Genomic DNA, 21820 nt, shown 5'->3' on the forward strand with positions numbered 1-21820 from the left:
AACTTGTATGGGGCTTTTTTCCATGTTTGCATATAAGATTTCGGCTTTCCATTTTCTAGATTAGCCTTATTTTGCCACTAATCTAGATATCCAATGCGCTTGAAGCAGCCTTCTTTGTTATGTCCTTTCTTTCTGCAAATGTGCATTGTTTTGGCTCATAAACGCTTCCTTTCTTGGGTTGATCCTTTTGCACAACCTTTTTGTATTGTTCCTTGTGATCGTCACCAATCTGCCTTCAATTTTGAACAAAATTCTGAAACGTCGCTGCTTCGTTAGATGGATTTTTGCCAGCTGTGATGAGTTGTTGTTGTCTGTCCACAACGACAAGATGATAAGCCATTACCAAGCTTGGTGTGGGTTTTGTAGATAGCATATGAGTTTTGATGGTGGAATACTCACTGTCAAGACCCATAAGGAATTCGTACAACCTCTCTTTATCTTTGGATTCGTTTAGTCTTTTGCCTAGCTCACAGGCATAACTAGTGCAATCACAACGTGGATTAGGTGTTGTCGATTGAATTTCATCCCATATGGAATGAATTTTAGTGCAATAACTAAAAAAAATGCTCCTTCTTGCCTTGTCTTCATGAGTTGTTTATTTAGTTCGTAGGCTCTGGGCGCACTTTCTTTTCCAAACCTCTATCAAGATCACTGTAGATTTGGTTGGTTGTGTTTGCGTATTTCACACTAGATCTGATGTCCTTGTCCATGGCGGTGGTCAACCATCCTTTTATCATGGAATCACAACGCATCCATTTCATGTAGATCTTTGACTTTGCTTCCGGTCTGCTGATCGTCCCGTCAATGAATCCAATCTTATTTTTGGCAAAGAGAAAATTTTTCATCTCTTGAGCCCAATCATTGTAGATCTTGTCGGTAAGGGTATCATTTACATGCATCTGTTTGGGGGTATTCAAATGAGTGAATGTGGTAGGGTGAGTTAAAATCGATGGTGGTAGCACCTCAACCTTCAACGACTCCGGTTTGTCTCTTGCCATCTTGGCGATTTTCACAGTAGGTTATGGAACCTGCTCTGATACCATAGAAAATTGAATTCTCCAAGAACTTAACTTTCATTCAAAACAGAAGCAACACACACACACACACACACACACACACACACACACACATATATATATATATATATATATATATATAGGAATGAGTTCTATGGAAAACAAATAACTAGGGCAACATCTACCGGAACCAATAATCAAATGACACGTGTCTATTTCTTTCTTTACAAGTAATGTATTGTGGAAGTTATTGTGGAAGTGATGTGTTGTCATGCTGTCATTGGTTCAAATATGTGTTGCCCTAATCATTTATTTTTCATATAACTCTTATATATATATATATATATATATATATATATATATATATATATATATATATATATATATATATATATATATATATACTTTCAGACTAAGATAAAGATAAACTTGGAGACTAAGATAAACTAGCAATCTACTAGGAATAGATAAATATGAAATCCTTCAGAAATCTACTTTCAAAGTACACTGTTTCGACTTTTTAACTTTTCTTTTTATATAACAGGGGCCATTATGGTTCCCCATGTATGTAGAGTAATATTAGTCGTTTTAGATTGAAAAACATGATACCTTAAGATTGAAAAACATGATACCTTAGATTTAATATTATAATTAGAAAAACATGTTACATTAAGATTGAAAAAAAAAAGATTGAATGCATATTTAGCCGTTTTATACTTGAATGCATTTAGAAAAGTCCGTTGGAATCCAATTGACACATATCCACCCTCTTTGAGTGCTCATGTGTTCCAAAGAAAAACATGATACTCGACTTAAATTTTGTAAAGAATAATATTAGAAAAAATAGAAATTAAATGCCACTGGTACTCAAATATGGATCCTTGTAATACCATAACATGAAAACATAACCAAAAGCATCAGGGAAAAAAATAAAAATTTGAAAATGTTAATTTTAATTTATTAAATTCCGTTCTAATTTTTGCCAACCAAATACCCAAAAAATCACAAGGCATACCATGATTCATTAAGGTTCTAATTTCTTCATGTTTCCAACCTTTTTCACAAATTTCATTCATAAGGTTAATTACATGGAGCAGCTGCTAGGCTCTTGCTCAGGCTATTCTTCACACGAAAATGATTTGAAATAAGTTTCATTTTGACCGATTCAACTTGATGAATGTGAGTTAGGTGGAGATATTTAAGCGATAAAATAAAAGTGACTGACTTAAGTTTTAGCGTTTGCAATTTGAGTTTCGTTGCCCAAATAAGATTTTAATGCATAATAGATTTGTACATATTGCATTAAGGTTTGAATGACTCAAAATTTAGTGGTTGACCAAATTTGTATTTTCTTTTTTAATTGATTTGATTATGTTTTTTTTACAAAAAAATATATAGATGTTATGTAGTAGGTATTTGTTTTAATGAAAAAATAATAATAAAAAACTTCTTTATCAATATTTTTCAACTTATCAACTTATGTTAATATTTTTTTCATAAGAAAGATTTACATAAACATAGTGGGTAAACGAGCAACAAATTGTGCCGCAACCCTTTAAATTATTTAAATGACTAAATTGTTTAAATCTTTTAACTTATATCATATTATATGGTTTAGGGTGAAACATCTGCTTCTTTTAGACAATATGATTTGATTATGATCTCACATATAAATTAAAAATTTTCAATCGAATAAATCTATTTTGATTTCATACATATACTTATTAGTGATTATATACACATGCAGTAACCTAATAGGTGTCTATTTGAAAATTTATGTTATTAAACTTATTATATTTGTTTTATCTTTTTATTGATGATTATTAGTTTTATTTTTTTTTAAATCCTTTTAACACAAAAAAATTATTAACTACTTAAATTATGTTAGATTAAGAGTATCTTAAGCATATTTAATATGAAACGCAACGGTAATATCTTTACTTTCTTTTGGTATATATATATATATATATATATATATATATATATATATATATATATATATATATATATATATATATATATATATATATATATATATATATATATATATATATATATATATATATATATACTAGGTGTGAGACCCATGTATTACATGAGTTTATTTAAAAAAAATTAAATATGAAATTTTAACAATTTGAGAAGTTTGAATTTATAAGAAAAATAAGAAAAAATTTAAATTATTAAATATGAGACTTTAATACATTGAATACATTACATATATAAATCATTTCTAATAAATACTTTACATATATATTACCTTACATACTAAATGTGAAATTTTAATTTAATAAAATGAAAATTAGAATAAAATGACAAGTGGAAAATAAAAAATTCAAAAAATCTAGAAAATGACATGTGTCCAAATGAAGGAGAAGAGGACATGTGACGAAAAAAACCTTCATTTATTAAGAAGGATATATATATATATATATATATATATATATATATATATATATATATATATATATATATATATATATATACTAGTTGTGAAACCCGTATATTATACGGGTTGATTAAAACAAAATGTTAGATAGAAACGATTAAATGAGAAGTTTATTTGAATTCGAAATTTGAAATAAATAAAAAATTATGAGAAAAAAACATGCAAAAAAATAAATAAATTAAAATTATTGTTTAGTTAAGACCCGTATACTAAACAGGTTAATTATAACAAAATATTAAAAAACAAAGGTTTAAACTGTAAATTTATTTGAAACTGAAATTGAAATTTAAAATTTAAAATTTGAAATTAATATTATTATGGTAGGTTTAATTTATGGAAACTAATTATTAATATATTAGAAATGGAAAATTAAATAAATGACAAGTGGAAAATAAATATATCTTTAAATTATGACAAAAAGACATGTGGCAAATTGAATGAGAGAAGGACATGTGGCAAAATCATTCTTATTTATTAGGGTATATATATATATATATATATATATATATATATATATATATATATATATATATATATATATATATATATATATATATATACACACACTAGCCGTCTACCCGCGCAAAGCAGCGGTGGCGAGTAGTTTCATTCGACAATTAGGTTGTTTCGATAATTAGTTCTATTCGAAAATATGTTATATTTCAAGGAAAACAAAATAAATACTTAATGTTATTAGACAATTTTACGGCAAAAATAGTTTCTTTTCGTCAAATAGTTTATTTTGACGATTGTATTCATTTCAATGATTAATTTCTATACGGAAACACGTCCCCTTCTAAAGAACATGCAATGTATCGAAACCAAAATTGACAACATTAATGATAAATATAAATCAAAACAGGGAAAGCAAATTCAGTGACAAAGATTAAAATAGGAAAAAAATTCAAACCCAGTGGCAGATTTGACCCATTCCTGCACCGGATGGAAAATCAAAATAATACAAAATTTCATTTATAGCTCGTAAAAAGGGTTGAAAAATTCAAACAAAATGAAGCACCATATTTTTGTCCCTGTTCTTGTTCCTCTTCATGACTTCAATTATCATTCCTACACCTCCATTCGTTTCACCTTCCCGTCACACTCATTGAAGATTCAAAAAACTGTGCTGGCTAGAAAAGAATAAGTATATATGGCGGAGAAGGGAGACATGTCGTGGCAGGTGATGGGTTTTTAATGAGAAAGAGAAAGAGAGGTCCAATGGAATAACACAAATCTGACAATGAAAGAAAGAAAACCAAAAAGAGAGAGATACAGATCATACCTAGCTTCAGTGTGGCTAGAAAAGAATAATTATTCTTTTGTAGTTTATGGATTAGGGGTTTAGAGTGGTTATTGGTGATAGAGACTAAGGACGACGATGTTCTGATGGCGACAGAGGCAGAGATCGGAACCAAAGAGAGAAAAGAACACAATACATCCTGAGGAACGGTTTAGTAGAGAACCAATTGCGGAAAAGTGTATTTGATTATGGTGTAGTGAGGGTAGATTTATGCAGGAATGCGTTTACATAGATACCAGAGAAGTGATCTTTGGCAAGATCTTAGGAGTCAAACGAAGACTCAATCACGGGATAAAAGGTTGTTTCAAAATCGTGGAAAATACTAATTCAATCCCTGAAAATAAGGAAATACTAATTTAAATACTAATTCAATCCCTGAAAATAAGGAAATACTAATTTAAAAGTGTTGTTAATACTTGTATCCATAACAATATCATTTGTAAGATAAATATTATATAATTGTTATTATATTAGTGATTAGTTGTACTTTAAGCTTAGAGACTTGAACGTCTTAAAAAATATTATTATTATATTGAATCTATTTATAGAAATAGTGAGATTTCTATTATAAGATAGTAAAGATATATTATGTTGAATCCAAAATTTTAAACACCTTTATTTCTTATAAAACTATAAACAGCAAACCTAATTTTCTATTCATATATTGATCTACCATGTATAATTGCTGTTATCATATTCAATATATTAAATATAATTTTTTTATATTATATTTTATGTTTTTTTATTTATCATGAATTAAATAAAGTTATTTATTTCTAAGTTCTAACCATTTAAAATATTATTTATACATAAACATCCTTACCAATATATATTATATATAAATATTTATTTGCAATTTATTGATTAAATAATTTGTTATGTTTTTGTATTTAAATTTTATTTATTGTATCAAATGGGTTATAACCTAGTCTTAAATACTACTAACATAAATTGATTTGAGTGAAAACAAAATATATATATATTTAAGAAACTTAATTCATTATTTCTCAAATATGTTGAAGGGTTTTCAACAAAGATACAATAAATTCAGGGGGTCTTACTGAAACTTCCAATTCGAAATAATTCCGTGTTTTTCTGGTTCCGTTTAAATTTCCTGTTTATTCGTGTTTTCAGTTTATCGCAATTGGATTTGGAATTTCTCTCTTCAATCCTCTGCAACTTCTGCCACCTCTAATCCTTCCATTGCTGGCTTGTTCTTCATCTACCTTTTCTGCATGGTTAGTTTCTTCATTTTTCATCACCCCTTTTGCTTTTTCCAACGAATTGATTGAATGCTATAGATTTGAAGGTACAAAAATTGATTCTAACATACGCCCTTCTATTCATTTCGTATTTTAGCTTTTCTTTATGGGTGATTGAATGCCAATATGCAAAATTTTTCCAATTGTGTAGGTTTGTGGCAAGTGTAGCGACAAATAATGGCATATAAGGTTGATCACGAGTATGATTACCTATTCAAGATCGTGTTAATCGGGGATTCGGGTGTCGGGAAATCCAATATACTTTCTAGATTTACCCGAAATGAGTTCTGTTTGGAGTCAAAATCCACCATTGGTGTCGAATTCGCTACAAGAACTCTTCAGGTTTGTCGCTTTCTACAAAGCTTTATTTCATATCAAGCCATGAAATTTCCCCATGATATATATATATATATATATATATATATATATATATATATATATATATATATATATATATATATATATATATATATATTGGTTATTGAATGGATAAATAAAATCGTCCAATGAAAAAAGGTAGTTTCTTTTTTACCGCATGGTCTGAATTTGCATGGTCTGAATGAGACTAAATTATCATTTTACCCTTGTGTAAAAAAAGGAACAATCGAATTACCATATAATTTCGTTTGAGCATTGTAATGTAGGTCGAGGGGAAGACCGTGAAGGCACAAATATGGGACACAGCGGGTCAAGAAAGATACCGAGCAATCACAAGTGCATATTATAGAGGAGCAGTAGGTGCCCTTTTGGTGTACGACATAACAAAAAGACAATCTTTTGAAAATGTACAAAGGTGGCTTCGTGAGCTAAGAGACCATGCGGACTCGAATATTGTCATCATGTTGGTCGGAAACAAGTCCGATTTGAACCATCTAAGAGCCGTACAAGAAACTGATGGTCAAGGGTTAGCAGAAAAGGAAAACCTTTCCTTTCTAGAAACTTCTGCATTAGAAGCTCTTAATGTCGAAAAGGCATTCCAGATGATTTTATTGGATATTTATCAGATAATTAGTAGGAAAGCACTGGCGGCTCAGGAAGCCGCTGCTGCGGTTCCTACCCAAGGGACCACCATAAATGTTGGTGATTATAATAATAATGGTAAACAAAAAGGTTGTTGTTCTCATTAAAAGGAAAGTGTATTTGTTGTATATTTGGTCCTTTTTTTTATGGAAAGTACACATGGAAATGAAAAGTTGAAAAAAAAAAGTAGTAGGAATGTTGTTGAGATATTAGAAGGTTGGTTTCTTGCGTTAGAGATTGAGAAATAGGGTAATGAAGTTTTGTATATGTGTATTTTGTTTGAGTTTATATGAAATTATTGATAATTTATTTTACATGAAAAGTTTTACTTCCATTTTGTTGTTTAGGTGCTAAAGAACATTGTATTGACAGTTTAGAAGTGTCTCTTTAGATGTAGTTTTTACACAACAAACATAAGATAAAAGAGTGAAAGAATTGTTTAGTTGGATGCAAAAGTACATGTTTTGACGGATTTGGACCCGGTCCGGTCATGTGTTGGTTGGATAAAACTTTTCCTTACTTTGTTGATATGAATGATATTTTCAAATGGATAAATGCACAAGGTGTTGGCAATTACCATAGAGTGATCATGTATATTTTCAAAATCTATTCATGAACTGATTGTTATTTTCTTGTTTCCTTCCTAATTTCTAGCTAGTTTTTAATACTTTTAGCCATTAAAATAAGGGTTTCGATTGTTTCAAAATTATAAATTTCATCATTTTTAATAGGTTTCATTGTCATATTGTTTCAAAATCATAAATTTCATCATTTTAACGAGTTTCATTGTCGATTTTGATACATGTTAAAAGTAAAAGACTTTTTTACCCTTATCATTTAATTTAAACATTTTCTTTAACATTTATTATATATTTAATAATTTTAAAAATACAAAATAAAATCTCCACCCACCCCCACAATTTCTACATCTCATATCTCCCACATAAAACCTTAAACCAAACTATTCCATTGAAAAGAGTCGATGAACACAAAAACCATCTGAAACCTTCCTATCACCACTCATTTGGGTTTGGAATCAAGAACATGATGAACACATGTGCACCATTTATGGGCATTTGGTTAACACAATTTCTAGATTTTTGATCCATGTTCAAGAAACAATATCAGCATACAAGACGATAAAGGGGATCAATGTGTAATTATAGAGAAAAAATTTGTTAGCCTTAGATTGAAAAAAATACATATGCAAGATTCACAAACATTTCATCAAAAACCTAAAATGCATTCATGCTGGTACTACACTAGTACTATTCTCAAAAGATTAAAAGTTTTGGTGATTAGCCTTATATGAATTCAAGGTATATCTTCTAAACTAGATGAAATTGCACCAATTCCATTTTCGAATACAATAGAATGGTAAATAAACTAGTTCATCTAAGGCTTTATGAACTCAACACCAGTGAGTGGAGGAACTGTGGTAGTTTACCAAGATGTGTGAAACATGAGAGGAATTTTGAACTATACATGATTTTGATTTCTATGGAAGAGATTTAAGCGTTAATTGATGAATAACGGAGAGGGAATTTCACGTATGGTAGTTTGGCGTATGAAAGATGGTGTGAACTCAGTGTCAATTGATGAACCCACCAAAATCGTCACTTCAGCCTCACATCTCTCTCTCTCTCTCTCTCTCTCTCTCCTTAAGATTGACAAAGCCTTACCTCCTTTTCCTTCGAGTTTGTTTTTTTTTCAATTGCTTCTTGATCGACGACCCAACAACGATCCGCCCCTAGAACCAATTGAACATGTCTCGTGTTTTTTTTTCTTTATACATAGAAGGTTTGAATACAAGTAAAGTAGGGACAGGAATCGATCAACAGTCTATGGGAGTTTTAACGCTTTTTCTAGTTGTCCCTAGGCCCGTCGAAAAAACCCGAAACCCGTTCTATCCACCCGACCCGTTTCGAATTCGGGAAGAATAAGTCGGGTAGAACGGGTAACGGGTATGAACATTCGGGTAATAGGTTAACACGATAATAATATAGGTCGGGTTTTAGGTATGAATATTTATTTTCGGGTATACCCGAATACCCGAATTCATTTATTAAATAATACCAAATATACAATGCTGTCACGTATGTACACTTCAAGTGAAACAAAACCCTTCGTTTCCTTCTTATGAACGACGGTCGACAGTCGACGCAAACTTGCAAAGGGAAGACGACGTTGAAGCTGAAGTCCTGAGCCATCATCATAATTCTCAGTTTCTCATTATCGCACGGAGTGGAATTAAAAAAGTACATAACATATTATAATGATTTGTATTGTTATTATATATGGACTTGTTAATTGTATGGAGTATTTTTCTACCCGATTCTTTATTAAACCAACCAACATGTAAAAAGAATTATCAAGAAGTGTCATTTAAGAAATTTTCGGGTACACCCGATAATTACCCGACCCGACCTCAAACCCGAATACCCGAAACCCGTAAACCCGAATTACAATATAGCTCGGGTATCGGGTATTATTTTCTTAAGGAAATACCCGTTCTACCCGAAACCCGAAAATTTTACCCGTTCGACACCCCTAGTTGTCCCTAGACTTCCATTGTTAAGTTCCAAACATTCCTAACCCTAATAACTTGACATTCTAAATTTGTTTTAATGACATTTTCATTCCACATTTATATTTATTCTTTTTAATTCAATATATTATCCTACTAGGTGTAAGACCCATATATTATACGAGTTTATTAAAAGTAAAATTTTAATATGAAAATATATAAACATTAAATATTTTATAATATAATGCTTTTTCATACAAAATGTAATCTTTTGGAGCATTTATGAAAGAAATCAAATCGTTTGGAGCATTTATGAGAATATATTATCAAATTAATAGAATGATAACCTTACATATATATAATCCATTAGAATTTATTAAAATTTTATTTTAAGAAATGTGAAATCCTCAAAAAATGACAAGTGGAAAATAATAATTTTAAAAATCTTAGAAAAATTACATTTGGCAAATTGAATGAGAGTTTGACAAGTGGCAAAAAAAACTTTCATTTATTAGTAAAGACTAGGTGTAAGACCCATGCATTACATGAGTTTAATTAAAAATAAATAAATATAAAATTTTAACAATTTGAAAAGTTTGAATTTATAAGAAAAATAAAAAAAAATTTGAATTATTAAAATTAATGAGACTTTAATGTATTGAATACATTACATATATAAACCCTTTCTAATAAATATTTTACATATATATTACCTTACACATTAAATGTGGAATTTTCATTTAATAAAATGAAAAATACAATAAAATGACAAGTGGAAAATAGAAATTTCAAAAATTCTAAAAAAATGACATGTGTCCAAATGAAGGAGAAGAGGACATATGGCAAAAAAAACCTTCATTTATTAGAGTAGATTTCTTCCAAAAACAAAAAAATTGTTTAATTAAATTATACACCTTTTAAACGGATTATATTTGCTCTATATTCCTTCACATCAATTTAATTAAACAATATACTCAATTAGCTTTTTAGGTGTTAATTGACACCCTTTTTACTTAATTTATTTTGTTTTATCCTCTTAGCAACGAAATAACTTTATGTTGCTCAATAACCTTGTAATGGAACACTAACGTCGTTTAAGGAAGGATTTTCGGGTCGTTACATCAACGATACAGAAAACTAACAACATGTGGATAAGCACATGATATTTTGATAGTTTTCATCACCGTGTGAGTCATGACAAATCACATGGCCCAATCATGTAATTTTCTTTAAAAAATATATAACTAATAAAGAAATCAATATATATTAATTAAATAATATATTGCATTAAATAGCAACATATTTATGTGTTTATATCCATATTAGTAACATATTTTATTTTTGTCCACAATAGTAACTAAGTTGTATATTTTTATCAATATATGTGATATGGAACATATTTAACTAATATGGTTTAATGCTTAAGTCTTATGGCTTAGGGCTTAATATTTAGGGCTTATGGAATAGGGCTTGTGAATTAAGGATTAAAGATTTGGGCTTTGGGCTTATAACTTATGGCTTATGGCGTATCGCTTATAGATTAGGTTGTGGGACTTAGTCTTAGGGCTTTGGATTATGGCTTACGACTTTCAGATTAGGTTGTGGGACTTAGTCTTAGGGCTTTGGATTATGGCTTACGACTTAGCGATTAAGGCTTATGGCGTAAGGAATAATGCTTAAGGATTAAGGTGTATGGCTTAAGTCTTATGACTTATGACTTAGGTTTTAGACCTTATGGCTCATGGCTTAATGCTTAGGGATTATGCCATATGGTGTAAGGCTTAGGGTTTATGGGGTATGCATTAGATTTTATGTATTTGAGTATGTATGTGTATGTATATGTATATATGTATATGTGCATGCATTTTATAAGACCCAAGCCTTTAGACTACCACATAAGCCATAATCCATAAGCACTACGTATGAAACCCTAAGCACTAAGCATACACCAAACACTAAGCCCTATGCCTTATGGTAGGTTGGGTTGGTTGGTGGGTGTTAGAGATTGTGGGTTAAGGTTTACGACTTATGGTTTAGGGCTTAAGGATTATAACTTATGGCTTAAGACTTATGAATTTTGGATTGTGGCTTAAGACTTAAGGCTTAAGGTATATGAGACAGAATTGATAAAATCAAAGCGCTAACCCTTAGACTTAATCCTTAAACTATTAACAATAAGCCATAAACCATAATCTAAAAACAGTAATGCATAATCCTTATAGATTAGGGTGTATATCTTAGGCTTAAGGTTTGTCTCTTAGGTGTTATTATGCATTGTTTATGTCTTGTGGCTTATAGGATAAGGATTATGGCTTATTGCTTATAAATTAATGCTTATGCCTTATGGCTTATAACTTATGGTTTATGCCTCGAGACTTATGAATTAAGACTTAAGGCTTATAACTTATAGCTTATAGTGTATGACATTTAGCTTATGGCATTATAGTTTATTGCTTATGACTTATGACTTAGGGATTATGGATTATGGATTAGGTCTTATGTCTTATAGGTTTGGGCTTAAATCACATTCCCACAAGCCAATGCCGACACTTACCCCATCCCACATCCCCACTCACACCCATCCACCAATCCAACTAACTCTACCTGTGCCTACACCAATAACACCCACCTCGCCCTACATCCATACCCACACTTCTACACCCCTAACATTGCCTTATATAACCTACACCACCCACCCACACATATACCTACTCTACACCTATCGAACTGATACCTTGACACTTATATGTACATACTCATTCACCAACCACTACCATCATATATGTAACACTGCATTTCTAGGTTTTTTTACCTTAAGCCCTTCATCTTTAAAATCCTTGAGAAATGGTCCTTAGCCAAGTATGCTGCGCGTACTGGCTTGTTAGATGGTCGTAAAGGTGCCGATGTACGTTGGGCATGCGTGGAAGTATGCAGGGCATACGCTCAGTTGGGACAAACCATAATTTTCAAGGTTTGTGCCCTATTTAAACACCTTAAGTTGCCTTTAGGGTTTCTTATGACCAGCTTCCATCTCTCAAACCCTAAGAATGAAACCCTAGCCTTCATTTGAGTGTTTGTGAGCCATTGTTGTAACCTTGAGGTGTTTTTGGACCCTTTGAAGGAGGTGAAGCTTGGTTTTGAAGCTTTGGTGGACTTAGAGCTTGAATATCCATAATCTTCATCAAATTTGCAAGCTATTTGAGGTATAAAGCTCTTAACTTGATGAATCATTTGGTTAGATATAGTTACGATTTATTTCTATGCCTTTTGTGGTCCTTTAAGCCATGCTTGAGAGTATAAGCTACTCTAGAAGCTAGGGTTGGTAGATCTTGGCATTTTTGAGGTCCCTTGTTCATAAAGATGCAATATTGATGAGTCATCTTGGCCCATGCATGAGTTAAAGTTACTTTTTTGGATTAGGTTTCTAAGTCCATAACTATAATTGCTATATACTTAAATTGATAGTAGCACAGTCCTTTTGGGTTGCCCTCAAGACTAGCAACTAGATCGAATGATTTTGGAGAAGGAGTTTGATTTATGAATTTGATTAATAAATTGAAATAATCAATTTTTTAATATATTATGAGAATAATATATTAATTATAAATAGTAATATTTAATTAATATTTCATCAAATATATATTAGAATTAATTACAGGATTAAAAGAATTAATTAATAGTGCAGGGATTGAATTGTAATTGTTCAATAGTTGAGAAAGAGGCAATATAGAACCCTCCATGAAGGGATAGACTATTTCTTAATGGGTACGAAATTCTAGAATTATCCTTGGAGGATAAAAGGAAATTGGATAATTACCCGGTTTAAGATTATCTTGTTGGATTAGGGCTTATCTAGGGTTTCCAGACTGCACTATATATATATATATATATATATATATATATATATATATATATATATATATATATATATATATATATATATGGCATAAACTCTATGAATTTCGGCCACTTCATCTTGAAGAGTTCCAGCTGAAATTTTGAAGTCTTCTCCTCCTTCTCAATCATTCTTCCATTGCTAATGTTGGGTGTGAGCCATTAGAGTCGTGAGAATTGTGACGCTTGTTCTCAAAGTCTCAACACCACTAAGGTTTTGGATTGTTATTACTATATAACAATCAAGGTATGTTGTATAACCCTAATTGGGTATTTTCGATTATATACTAGTGCTCTAGGTGTTACACCGTAAATTTTCATATAATTTTTTTTCATTTTTAAAATCACATAAATGTCATCAACATATCCCACAAAATCTCAATATATCAATTATCAAAACACGTGTTCATAATCATTTGAATAAAATATAGGACCCTCGAAACACAACTCCATCTCGTATGTACAATCAAGTCGGCGCCTTCCCGTGATCCTGAGAAGTACATGAAACACATATCACATAACATGGTAAGCATGAAGCTTAGTGAGTCCCCCAAAATACTACACACAAATAATTAGTCTCTCGTGGCTATATCTCGATAAGGACCCTCCGGTCATGTGTCTCAGTGAGAACCCTTCGGTTCTCACAGCTCGAGTCGGACCCTCCAGTCCGGTATCTCAGTAAAGACCCTCCTGTCTCACAACTCGGGTTGGACCCTCCGGTCACAACTCAATAAGGCTCAGAATAATATAGCATACATCATCAAGATAAAATTCATAATGTCACATAACTCAATATAAGCACATTGGTTCAACATATACACAGAATAATATAACAACATAAGTCACAAAGACAGTATGCACCATAACACATATCACAATATAAACAATTAAGACCCTCCGGTCGATATTGTACTAAGATCCTCTGATCAATAATGTACCAAGACCCCCCGGTCAATAATGTACTATGACCTTCCGGTCGATAATGTACCAAGACCATTCGGTCGATAATGTACTAAGACCCTCCGGTCAATAACACGAATAAGACCCTCCGATCACACATAATTTACCACACTGGTAAGAATAGTGAGAAGACTCACCTCGAATAGTGAACAGATCCTATAAATGCTGCTGTTGTACTCCAGCTTCTAACACTGAGCCAAACCCACAATTAACCCGTTAGGATCTAAGACCAAACCTTCACATATTAGGTCTAAACATGGTCCACCAACCCATCCCAAAAATAACCAAGTCCATTGGGCCCACCAAGGCCTAATACCAAATGGGTCCTCAAAGGTCCACTAATGGCCAAACTATGGCTTAATTTTCCAAATTGGGACCAAACCCTCATATAGGCCTTACCCTAAAGCCCATATAAATATTCTAGTCCATTTGGTTGCTTTTAGATGACCCATCAATAGCCCAAACACCAAAGCCCAATAGAAAGGCCTAACTCAAGGCCAAAGCAAAATTAGGGTTTTCACATAAAATGACGATTTGGGTTAAGTGTTTCTCACTTAACCCATTAAGTCCATCACTCCACTAGGGCATTCTCACAATGAAGTCGGACATAATTCACAATATCAATCTAACAGTCTAACCGTGGGTCTCGGTAAAAATCCAAACTAACAAACCCAAAATTAGGGTTTTCTAAACTCTAATTAGGGTTTCTAACCCAACCACTATCCAACTAAGTCCAGATCAAGCATTTAGGCCGATTAGGGTCTCACTATGCCAAGCACCACCCACTACCACCTCGGGCGGTGGTGGTCGATGGCGGCTCACAGTGGCAGCAACCATCTCACGGTGGTGGTGGTGGTTTTTTCTTCATCTTGGACTAAGAAATTGATACCACAATTATCTATAGAACACACATACTCACACACCATACTTCACACACACACACACAACCCTCCCCCACACGGTGGCTGGTGGCGACAATGAGTGGCAGAAAACGGCAGCCACCATGGTGGGCTGCCATGGTGGTGCGTCAACCTTCGACTAACACTCTTTTTGAGTTTTAAAAACATCACACGTGAAATTACAACGAGAAGCATAGCCCTCAGCCACCGACCCGACAACTAATGCTGCCGGAAAACACAAAAACAATGGCCAAGGCCACCGGCGGCAGCAGCGACGCATCTAACATCAACCACTTAGAAAGGGACGGAGGAGAGGAGAGGGGTTAATCTTACCGAGAGTTTCCAATTGATCGTGACCCATACATCGACACCCGCAGTGAGTACCATGGTCCTTGGTGGTTCTTCGGTTGCTTACGAGATCCGGCAGCACAGCTGTGGTGGTGCTCGACGACGTAACAGGTAGGAAGGTGGCGGTCGACTCGGATATGACTGATCGGAAATAGACGATAAAAGGAGATGGTGGCTGAGGAATCGTGCATGGCGGCGGCTGAAAGTCTTCTAGGTTTAGGGTTTCTTGTTGCAACGAGGGAAAGGCACGGGTTTAATCCTATGTCCAATTCAACTTATGATCTATTATTCACTTCTGGTCCCTCCCCATCATTTCTTTTTCAACTTAAATCCAATAGTTACCATATACCCCTCCACTTTGAGAATTATTTGCAAGACAAATCCGAAAATTACCGTTTAACCCCCATGATCTCAATTTTGACACATTTAATCCTTCCTTCTCAGAATTCCCTTCATAATAAGTCCTAATAATTACCAAACACACCCTGAATTCTAAAAATCTTTACGAAATAAATCCTGAAATTACACTTTAACCCTTGAAAGTTCAAATTATATTATTTGGCTCCCCGAAACCAACACCCTACTAAATATTATTGATTTTAGGCCACTATTCATATTAACCCTCATCCATTTATTTATTTAATATATAGGATGTTAGAACTCTCCCCCACTTAAATTAGATTTTGTCCTCAAAATCATTCCTTACCATCCCTTACACGCCAGACAACTTGAATGACATGACCATAAGCCCGAGCATAACCCCAGCTGTCCAATCCAACATAGTTATCACAAACAACCACAATATACATGAAACCACTAAATTTGCTTTACTCCAAGCAATATTACAACCTATCTGAAGTCACACATCATTTCTGACCTCTGTCATTTAACACTCACTAACCTATGCATGCTGCCGTCCTTCTCAAACCAATCGAACTGACCCTCCTAGTTCAAATACATCTGATGGAAACCATAACCATTCAAAATGAAATTCATCAGGGATCCGAAATCTCAACTCATATATCCTTTACACAAGTAGGGCCAAAATCAAACTTGAGAGTCAGGTTTGACAGCAAAATTGGTACCACTCATATCCAATCTGATACCCGACTCATAACCCATGATCCGCAAATCTATGTGTACATTACTTCTCCAATTCCTTCCGACTTGTGGCAACCTCTCCCCAGTTCGAGATATAACGGATCTCGACCATCATGGAGACCTCGGTCTTGCCCTTGGCTCGGCCACCAGGTTCCCAAAGACTCAATCGTCAAGGCTACCTAAGCCTAAGAAATCCTTTGCGTCATGCTCTGACTAGTGAATACCATGGATCCTCGCAGTGTTATAACACTCTCTTACTGAATAATGAGTGCTACGACTCCCTGCAGACCTGTAACACTCTCATACTAACTCGTGAATGCTACGTCTCCCCGCAGGCTTACGACACTCACTCACCGACTCGTGAATGCTACGACTCCCCGTAGGCTTACAACACTCATTGACTAACTCTAGAATGCTACGGCTCCCTGCATGCTTACATCACTTACTCGCTCGCCATGGGCTGTCCCCATGGTTTTCCCTGATATTACCAAGTGATTTCTCCCACCTGGACCTTTCCACTCTCTTACCACCCCACAATCTCATCATTAAGCCATCACCGTATTGTGTTCACTAAACCCATGCTCTACGATCTATCGTGGACAGGTTCACCCACCCACCCAGACTGAGCATCACTACTCCCAACGATAATTGTCGCAACAACGCACTTTCTCTCGATACAATTCACATTCTTGGACAATCCCGTTTGATGACAATCAGCTGAAGGGATCCCACTGGAACAATAGTCACTTGGAACTCCAATTGCCATCTCACAACTCAAGTCTCAAAATAGTCCAAAATTTTAGGGTATCACACTTGGATACTTCGGTACCCCATCACAGATCTCATGATGTCTTGCTACGACCACTGATCTCCCTCCCGCACATCTAGTAATCTCGAAATACCTCAATTCACAATTTGAAGCACGAAGGAATTGCCAATGACTAAGAACACCTCAGCGACAATCTGAAACCTCATCTTCTTCTAAACACATACAACATGCATTATCTCGCTCTGTACCTTACCTCATCCACCTATAACCCAAGTCCCATGTGTCCGTACTGCAGATCTCCATAACCAGTTCTCTAACTACACTTGAAAAAACCTCTGATCCTATCGATAAAATACCCAGTTCTCCCCCACTCAGGGTTCGAACCATCACCACTTGGCATACTAACAGTCTACTCCATAGATTATATCACCAGGTACAACGCACTTAACTCTTGGAATGTACTACATAACCATTTGATGACCTTCTCGATGGAGATCAAGCAACTCAAGATATCCCGAATCTTAGATGAAATCCTCGGAATCCTCCCAATGTGTCTGCCTCTAGTCACCTCGATGTCTCAGATCGACACATCGCCGGATATCCCACCTGTCCCGAATTAGTCTCGACTCTTAATATGGAAATAATACACTGTCACTCACCTGATCTCCGATCTTTCATCCAACGTCCCATTGTGTGGATCACCATAGAAACAAGAGACTCGATTCTTACAGTCGATACAGAACATAAGCGACGAGGGCCACCGCCCCGGTATACTCCTCTTAATCACCTGGAACTGTTGCTAAAAGCATTCCATCTCAGTCCTCACTAATGACTCTCTCATGGTATAAGAAATACCTCGCAGTAGACATGCTTCTTAAATACTCTGGTGAAAAGGTCGCAACCATATGCTACCCCACGGGGTTTACCTCAAACTCTGAAACCGGAAGCTCGATATCTCTTTTGCTTCTCCCAGGATATGAGAACAATGCAACTCTTGTCACAGAAAATGACATCTCAACTATCGGCCGATTGCTTAACTCAGGTTGCAATCCTCCAAAAAGTCTCATCTCTACTCATCCCTGAGTCATGCGACCCCAACTGGCATCTCACCAATAAAAATATCTCAAAACTAACTCGATTCCCTCTCCAAGTATACCCCACTGAAACTCGTTCAACATGGCCCTCTGGCTCCACACTCTATCATATCCGTCCTTAGTCTAAACAATCACAACGGGACAACTGGTAAAGTCAGAAGCACTATCTGCTACGGCTCGTGGTACTCAAACCATGTTATCTCTTTTCAATCTACTACAAAACATGGTACTTGAACAATGTTATCCCTTCTCAATATGTTATGAATCATGGTACTTGAACCATGTTATCTCTTCTTAGTCTGATACAAATCATGGTACTCGACCATATTATATCTTCTCAATCTGCTACTTAGAACCTCTGGAATTTTCCCTGTTTCGAGTATGGATCCTCTGCTTTCAGTAGTATGGGCCCATACTACCTGCTACATCTACCCATACTTTCCACATGGATCATCCCAGACTTCCTAAGTAGTTGCTCAACCTTCTCGATCATTAATCCCGTTACACATGTTCGCCCTCTAGCGAATACCCTCATCTACCTGCGCACTTATCTAACTCAAGTCACTTCCTAGGTTCTCACACTTCTCTGCCATCAGCTGCTGAAGAACTCCTTATGATGCCAACCATCTACCTCCTGAATATCTTCATATTGACTTAGTAGCTGTCTCCCATCATCAAGAGTTCCACAAAGCACAAAGTAAGCAACATTCGGGCATCGAATCACCCCACCAACACATAAAACCACTTTAGCACACAAATCCAATTGCTATATGCGCAACTCTGAGAGACATTATCGTACTCAGGTATCCCTACGTCTCATTGGTATCTCACTACTCTCTCAGTTAACTACTCAAATGTACATCTAGGTATCTCTCTTAGATTAGCAATCAACTCAGAACTATAGCACCTGGTTCTTGGTACACTCTTCTTTTTATTTTTATCTATGTGTTTTGCATTATTGCCCTTGGACTCGATGAGTTGAAGGACCAACTCACCGAGTAGAAGCAAGACGGGACACGGGTTTTAAGCCATGGACTCGACGAGTCGGGTCCCAGACTCGACGAGTAAGTGCTGTCTGGACAAAAACCCTAATCCAAGGGTTTACACCCTATTTAAACAATGTTATGTGGTCCCAAAATGTCCCTTATGCTCCCAAAACACCTCCCATTGAAACCCTAGCCGTTTTTGAAGAATTCTAAGCCTTGTTGGTGGATTTTGGTGCTTGTGGTCTTAAGAAGGAAGGAGAAAAGCTTGAAGAAGCAAGTAGAGACCAAGGGAACCCGAGTTTGTGAACCTTCTACAGCTCATTGAAGGTAAAAAGCTGTAACCTTGCTCATTCATTTGTTAGATCCCTCTTTGAGGAGATTTAGGGCTTTTATAAGCCATTTTTGGTGGCCAACCATGTTTGCAAACATGGTTGGGGGTTAAAGCTTCTGAATCACATCATTTAAGGGGTCACTAGGCAAATTTGAGTGGCTTTTTGTAACGTCCCAAAATTCAAGACTAAAAATTTCTTTTAATAAAACATCACATTAAGCAAATTCATCTTTTCAAAACATAAACAGAGTAATAGTTTCCAAAATACATGATCGTTGTCAGAGTAAACATTCCCAGGTTGACTAATTTATGGTGTGTGCCATGCGATCACCCCGAGCTCCATCATCTGCTACCGGAAGTACCTGAAACCAAAACTGAAAACTGTAAGCACAAAGCTTAGTGAGTTCCACACCCTACCACATACCATGCATAACCACATACTACACATACTGGGCCACGCCCGCTATCCTGGGTGTCACACCCCAAAACCACGAACGGCGAAAACGTTCAGGGGTGGAGGACGTCATGTACAGTATCACAACAGTGTAATATAATAAACAAGCAACAACATCATCCATTGCATTATAAGTAAGTTTAATACATGTGTGTTCTTTCATTGTAATAAGACACCAAAAATATACAATCAAAAATAAAAGACGAGACTTGTCTGCTCCGTCTTCTCAAAACCTGGCCTCCGTACCTGTCTACTGATGACCTGAGAATACAAGTTATTTTGAAAGCGAGTATATAAGTGTCATTGCTTTATTTGTGAAAATCTGTTTTGAAAGCCATGTAAACCTTTTAAATGAAAATGTCGAGGTAAGTATGAAATCCCTAGAAAAACCCTTATTTTCTATAAGTATGAAATGTAGTCTTCTACCAAGACCCGAATGTTCTTTACGTATGAAGTGTAGTCTTCTACCAAGACCCGAATGTTTTATAAAATGATAGTTTTCCCTTAGTATTGACTAGTACTAAAAGTGCTTAGACTAACTCATCGATTATGTGAATGTATCACAAAATAAAGTAAATAGGAAAAATGTACTACTGTAAGTGTTGTCACTGGGTACTAGGACTAACACAACATCGCATTAAGCGAAATATGTAACCTAATGAACATCCGAAGATTGTCCAAAACAAGTATTAATGTAAGTGTCATCGCTGGGTACTAGGAGTAACACAATCATCGCAATAAGCGAAAGGTATAACCTAATGAACATCCAAAGATTGTCCAATTGTCCTCTGTAGCAGCAGCAGGTGGGTGGAAGGGTTAGTCCCAATCGATCTACCTAATATAAATAGTAACCTTAGACCTCCATAGATGGTCATCGACCACTAGTGCTAATCAGTGGGGTTCAGAATGGTAAGTCCCGCCTAGCTATCCCGTTGAACCCAGATAGGAAAGACAATTTACACAGTAAGTACTAATAAATCATCATCGTAGTTCTAAGTACAAGTATCTAGGTAAGTGAATACAGGATAATGCACCTATGTAAAAGTGTTCCTGTATGGTATTCATGTATGTGTGTCCATGTAACAGGTAAGTATATGTAAACATATTCATGTATCAAGTAAACATCTGTAAGTACTCATGTATCAGGTAAGGTACTAGTATAGACTCATGAATGAACTGACTCTTGTATGATTCCTTGTAATAGAAGTAATGTTTGATATCTTCAAATTATCCCTATGATAATTTACTGTAATATAACTGGTTGATCATATAGGGTTGTACACTCTTACTACTCAAGGGTGTGGGAAACTAAATGAAAGATGTAAGCTATAACATCAATACATATATAAGAATATAAGTGTATATGCATAGTTTAGTTCACGAATGAAAAATGGTTTTTGTAGGACATCT

The 21820-nt window shown here is 34.7% G+C and overlaps 2 protein-coding genes across 2 annotated transcripts; one reads left to right on the top strand and one right to left on the bottom strand.

Moving 5' to 3' along the window:
- Nucleotides 1–599: 599 nt before the first annotated feature.
- Nucleotides 600–998, bottom strand: LOC111882003 (uncharacterized). The gene has a single exon (XM_023878372.1). The coding sequence runs from the start codon at nucleotides 996–998 to the stop codon at nucleotides 600–602; it is 399 nt and encodes a 132-aa protein (XP_023734140.1).
- A 4919-nt stretch (nucleotides 999–5917) lies between these two features.
- Nucleotides 5918–7369, top strand: LOC111882014 (ras-related protein Rab2BV). The gene is made up of 3 exons (XM_042898103.2): nucleotides 5918–6003; nucleotides 6179–6369; nucleotides 6672–7369. Exons 2-3 carry the CDS (start codon nucleotides 6205–6207, stop codon nucleotides 7152–7154), a joined length of 648 nt encoding a protein of 215 aa, XP_042754037.1. The 5' UTR covers nucleotides 5918–6003; nucleotides 6179–6204; the 3' UTR covers nucleotides 7155–7369.
- Nucleotides 7370–21820: the final 14451 nt, after the last annotated feature.

Source organism: Lactuca sativa, chromosome 9 (genome assembly GCF_002870075.4).
Source record: "Lactuca sativa cultivar Salinas chromosome 9, Lsat_Salinas_v11, whole genome shotgun sequence".
Taxonomy (NCBI): domain Eukaryota; kingdom Viridiplantae; phylum Streptophyta; class Magnoliopsida; order Asterales; family Asteraceae; genus Lactuca; species Lactuca sativa.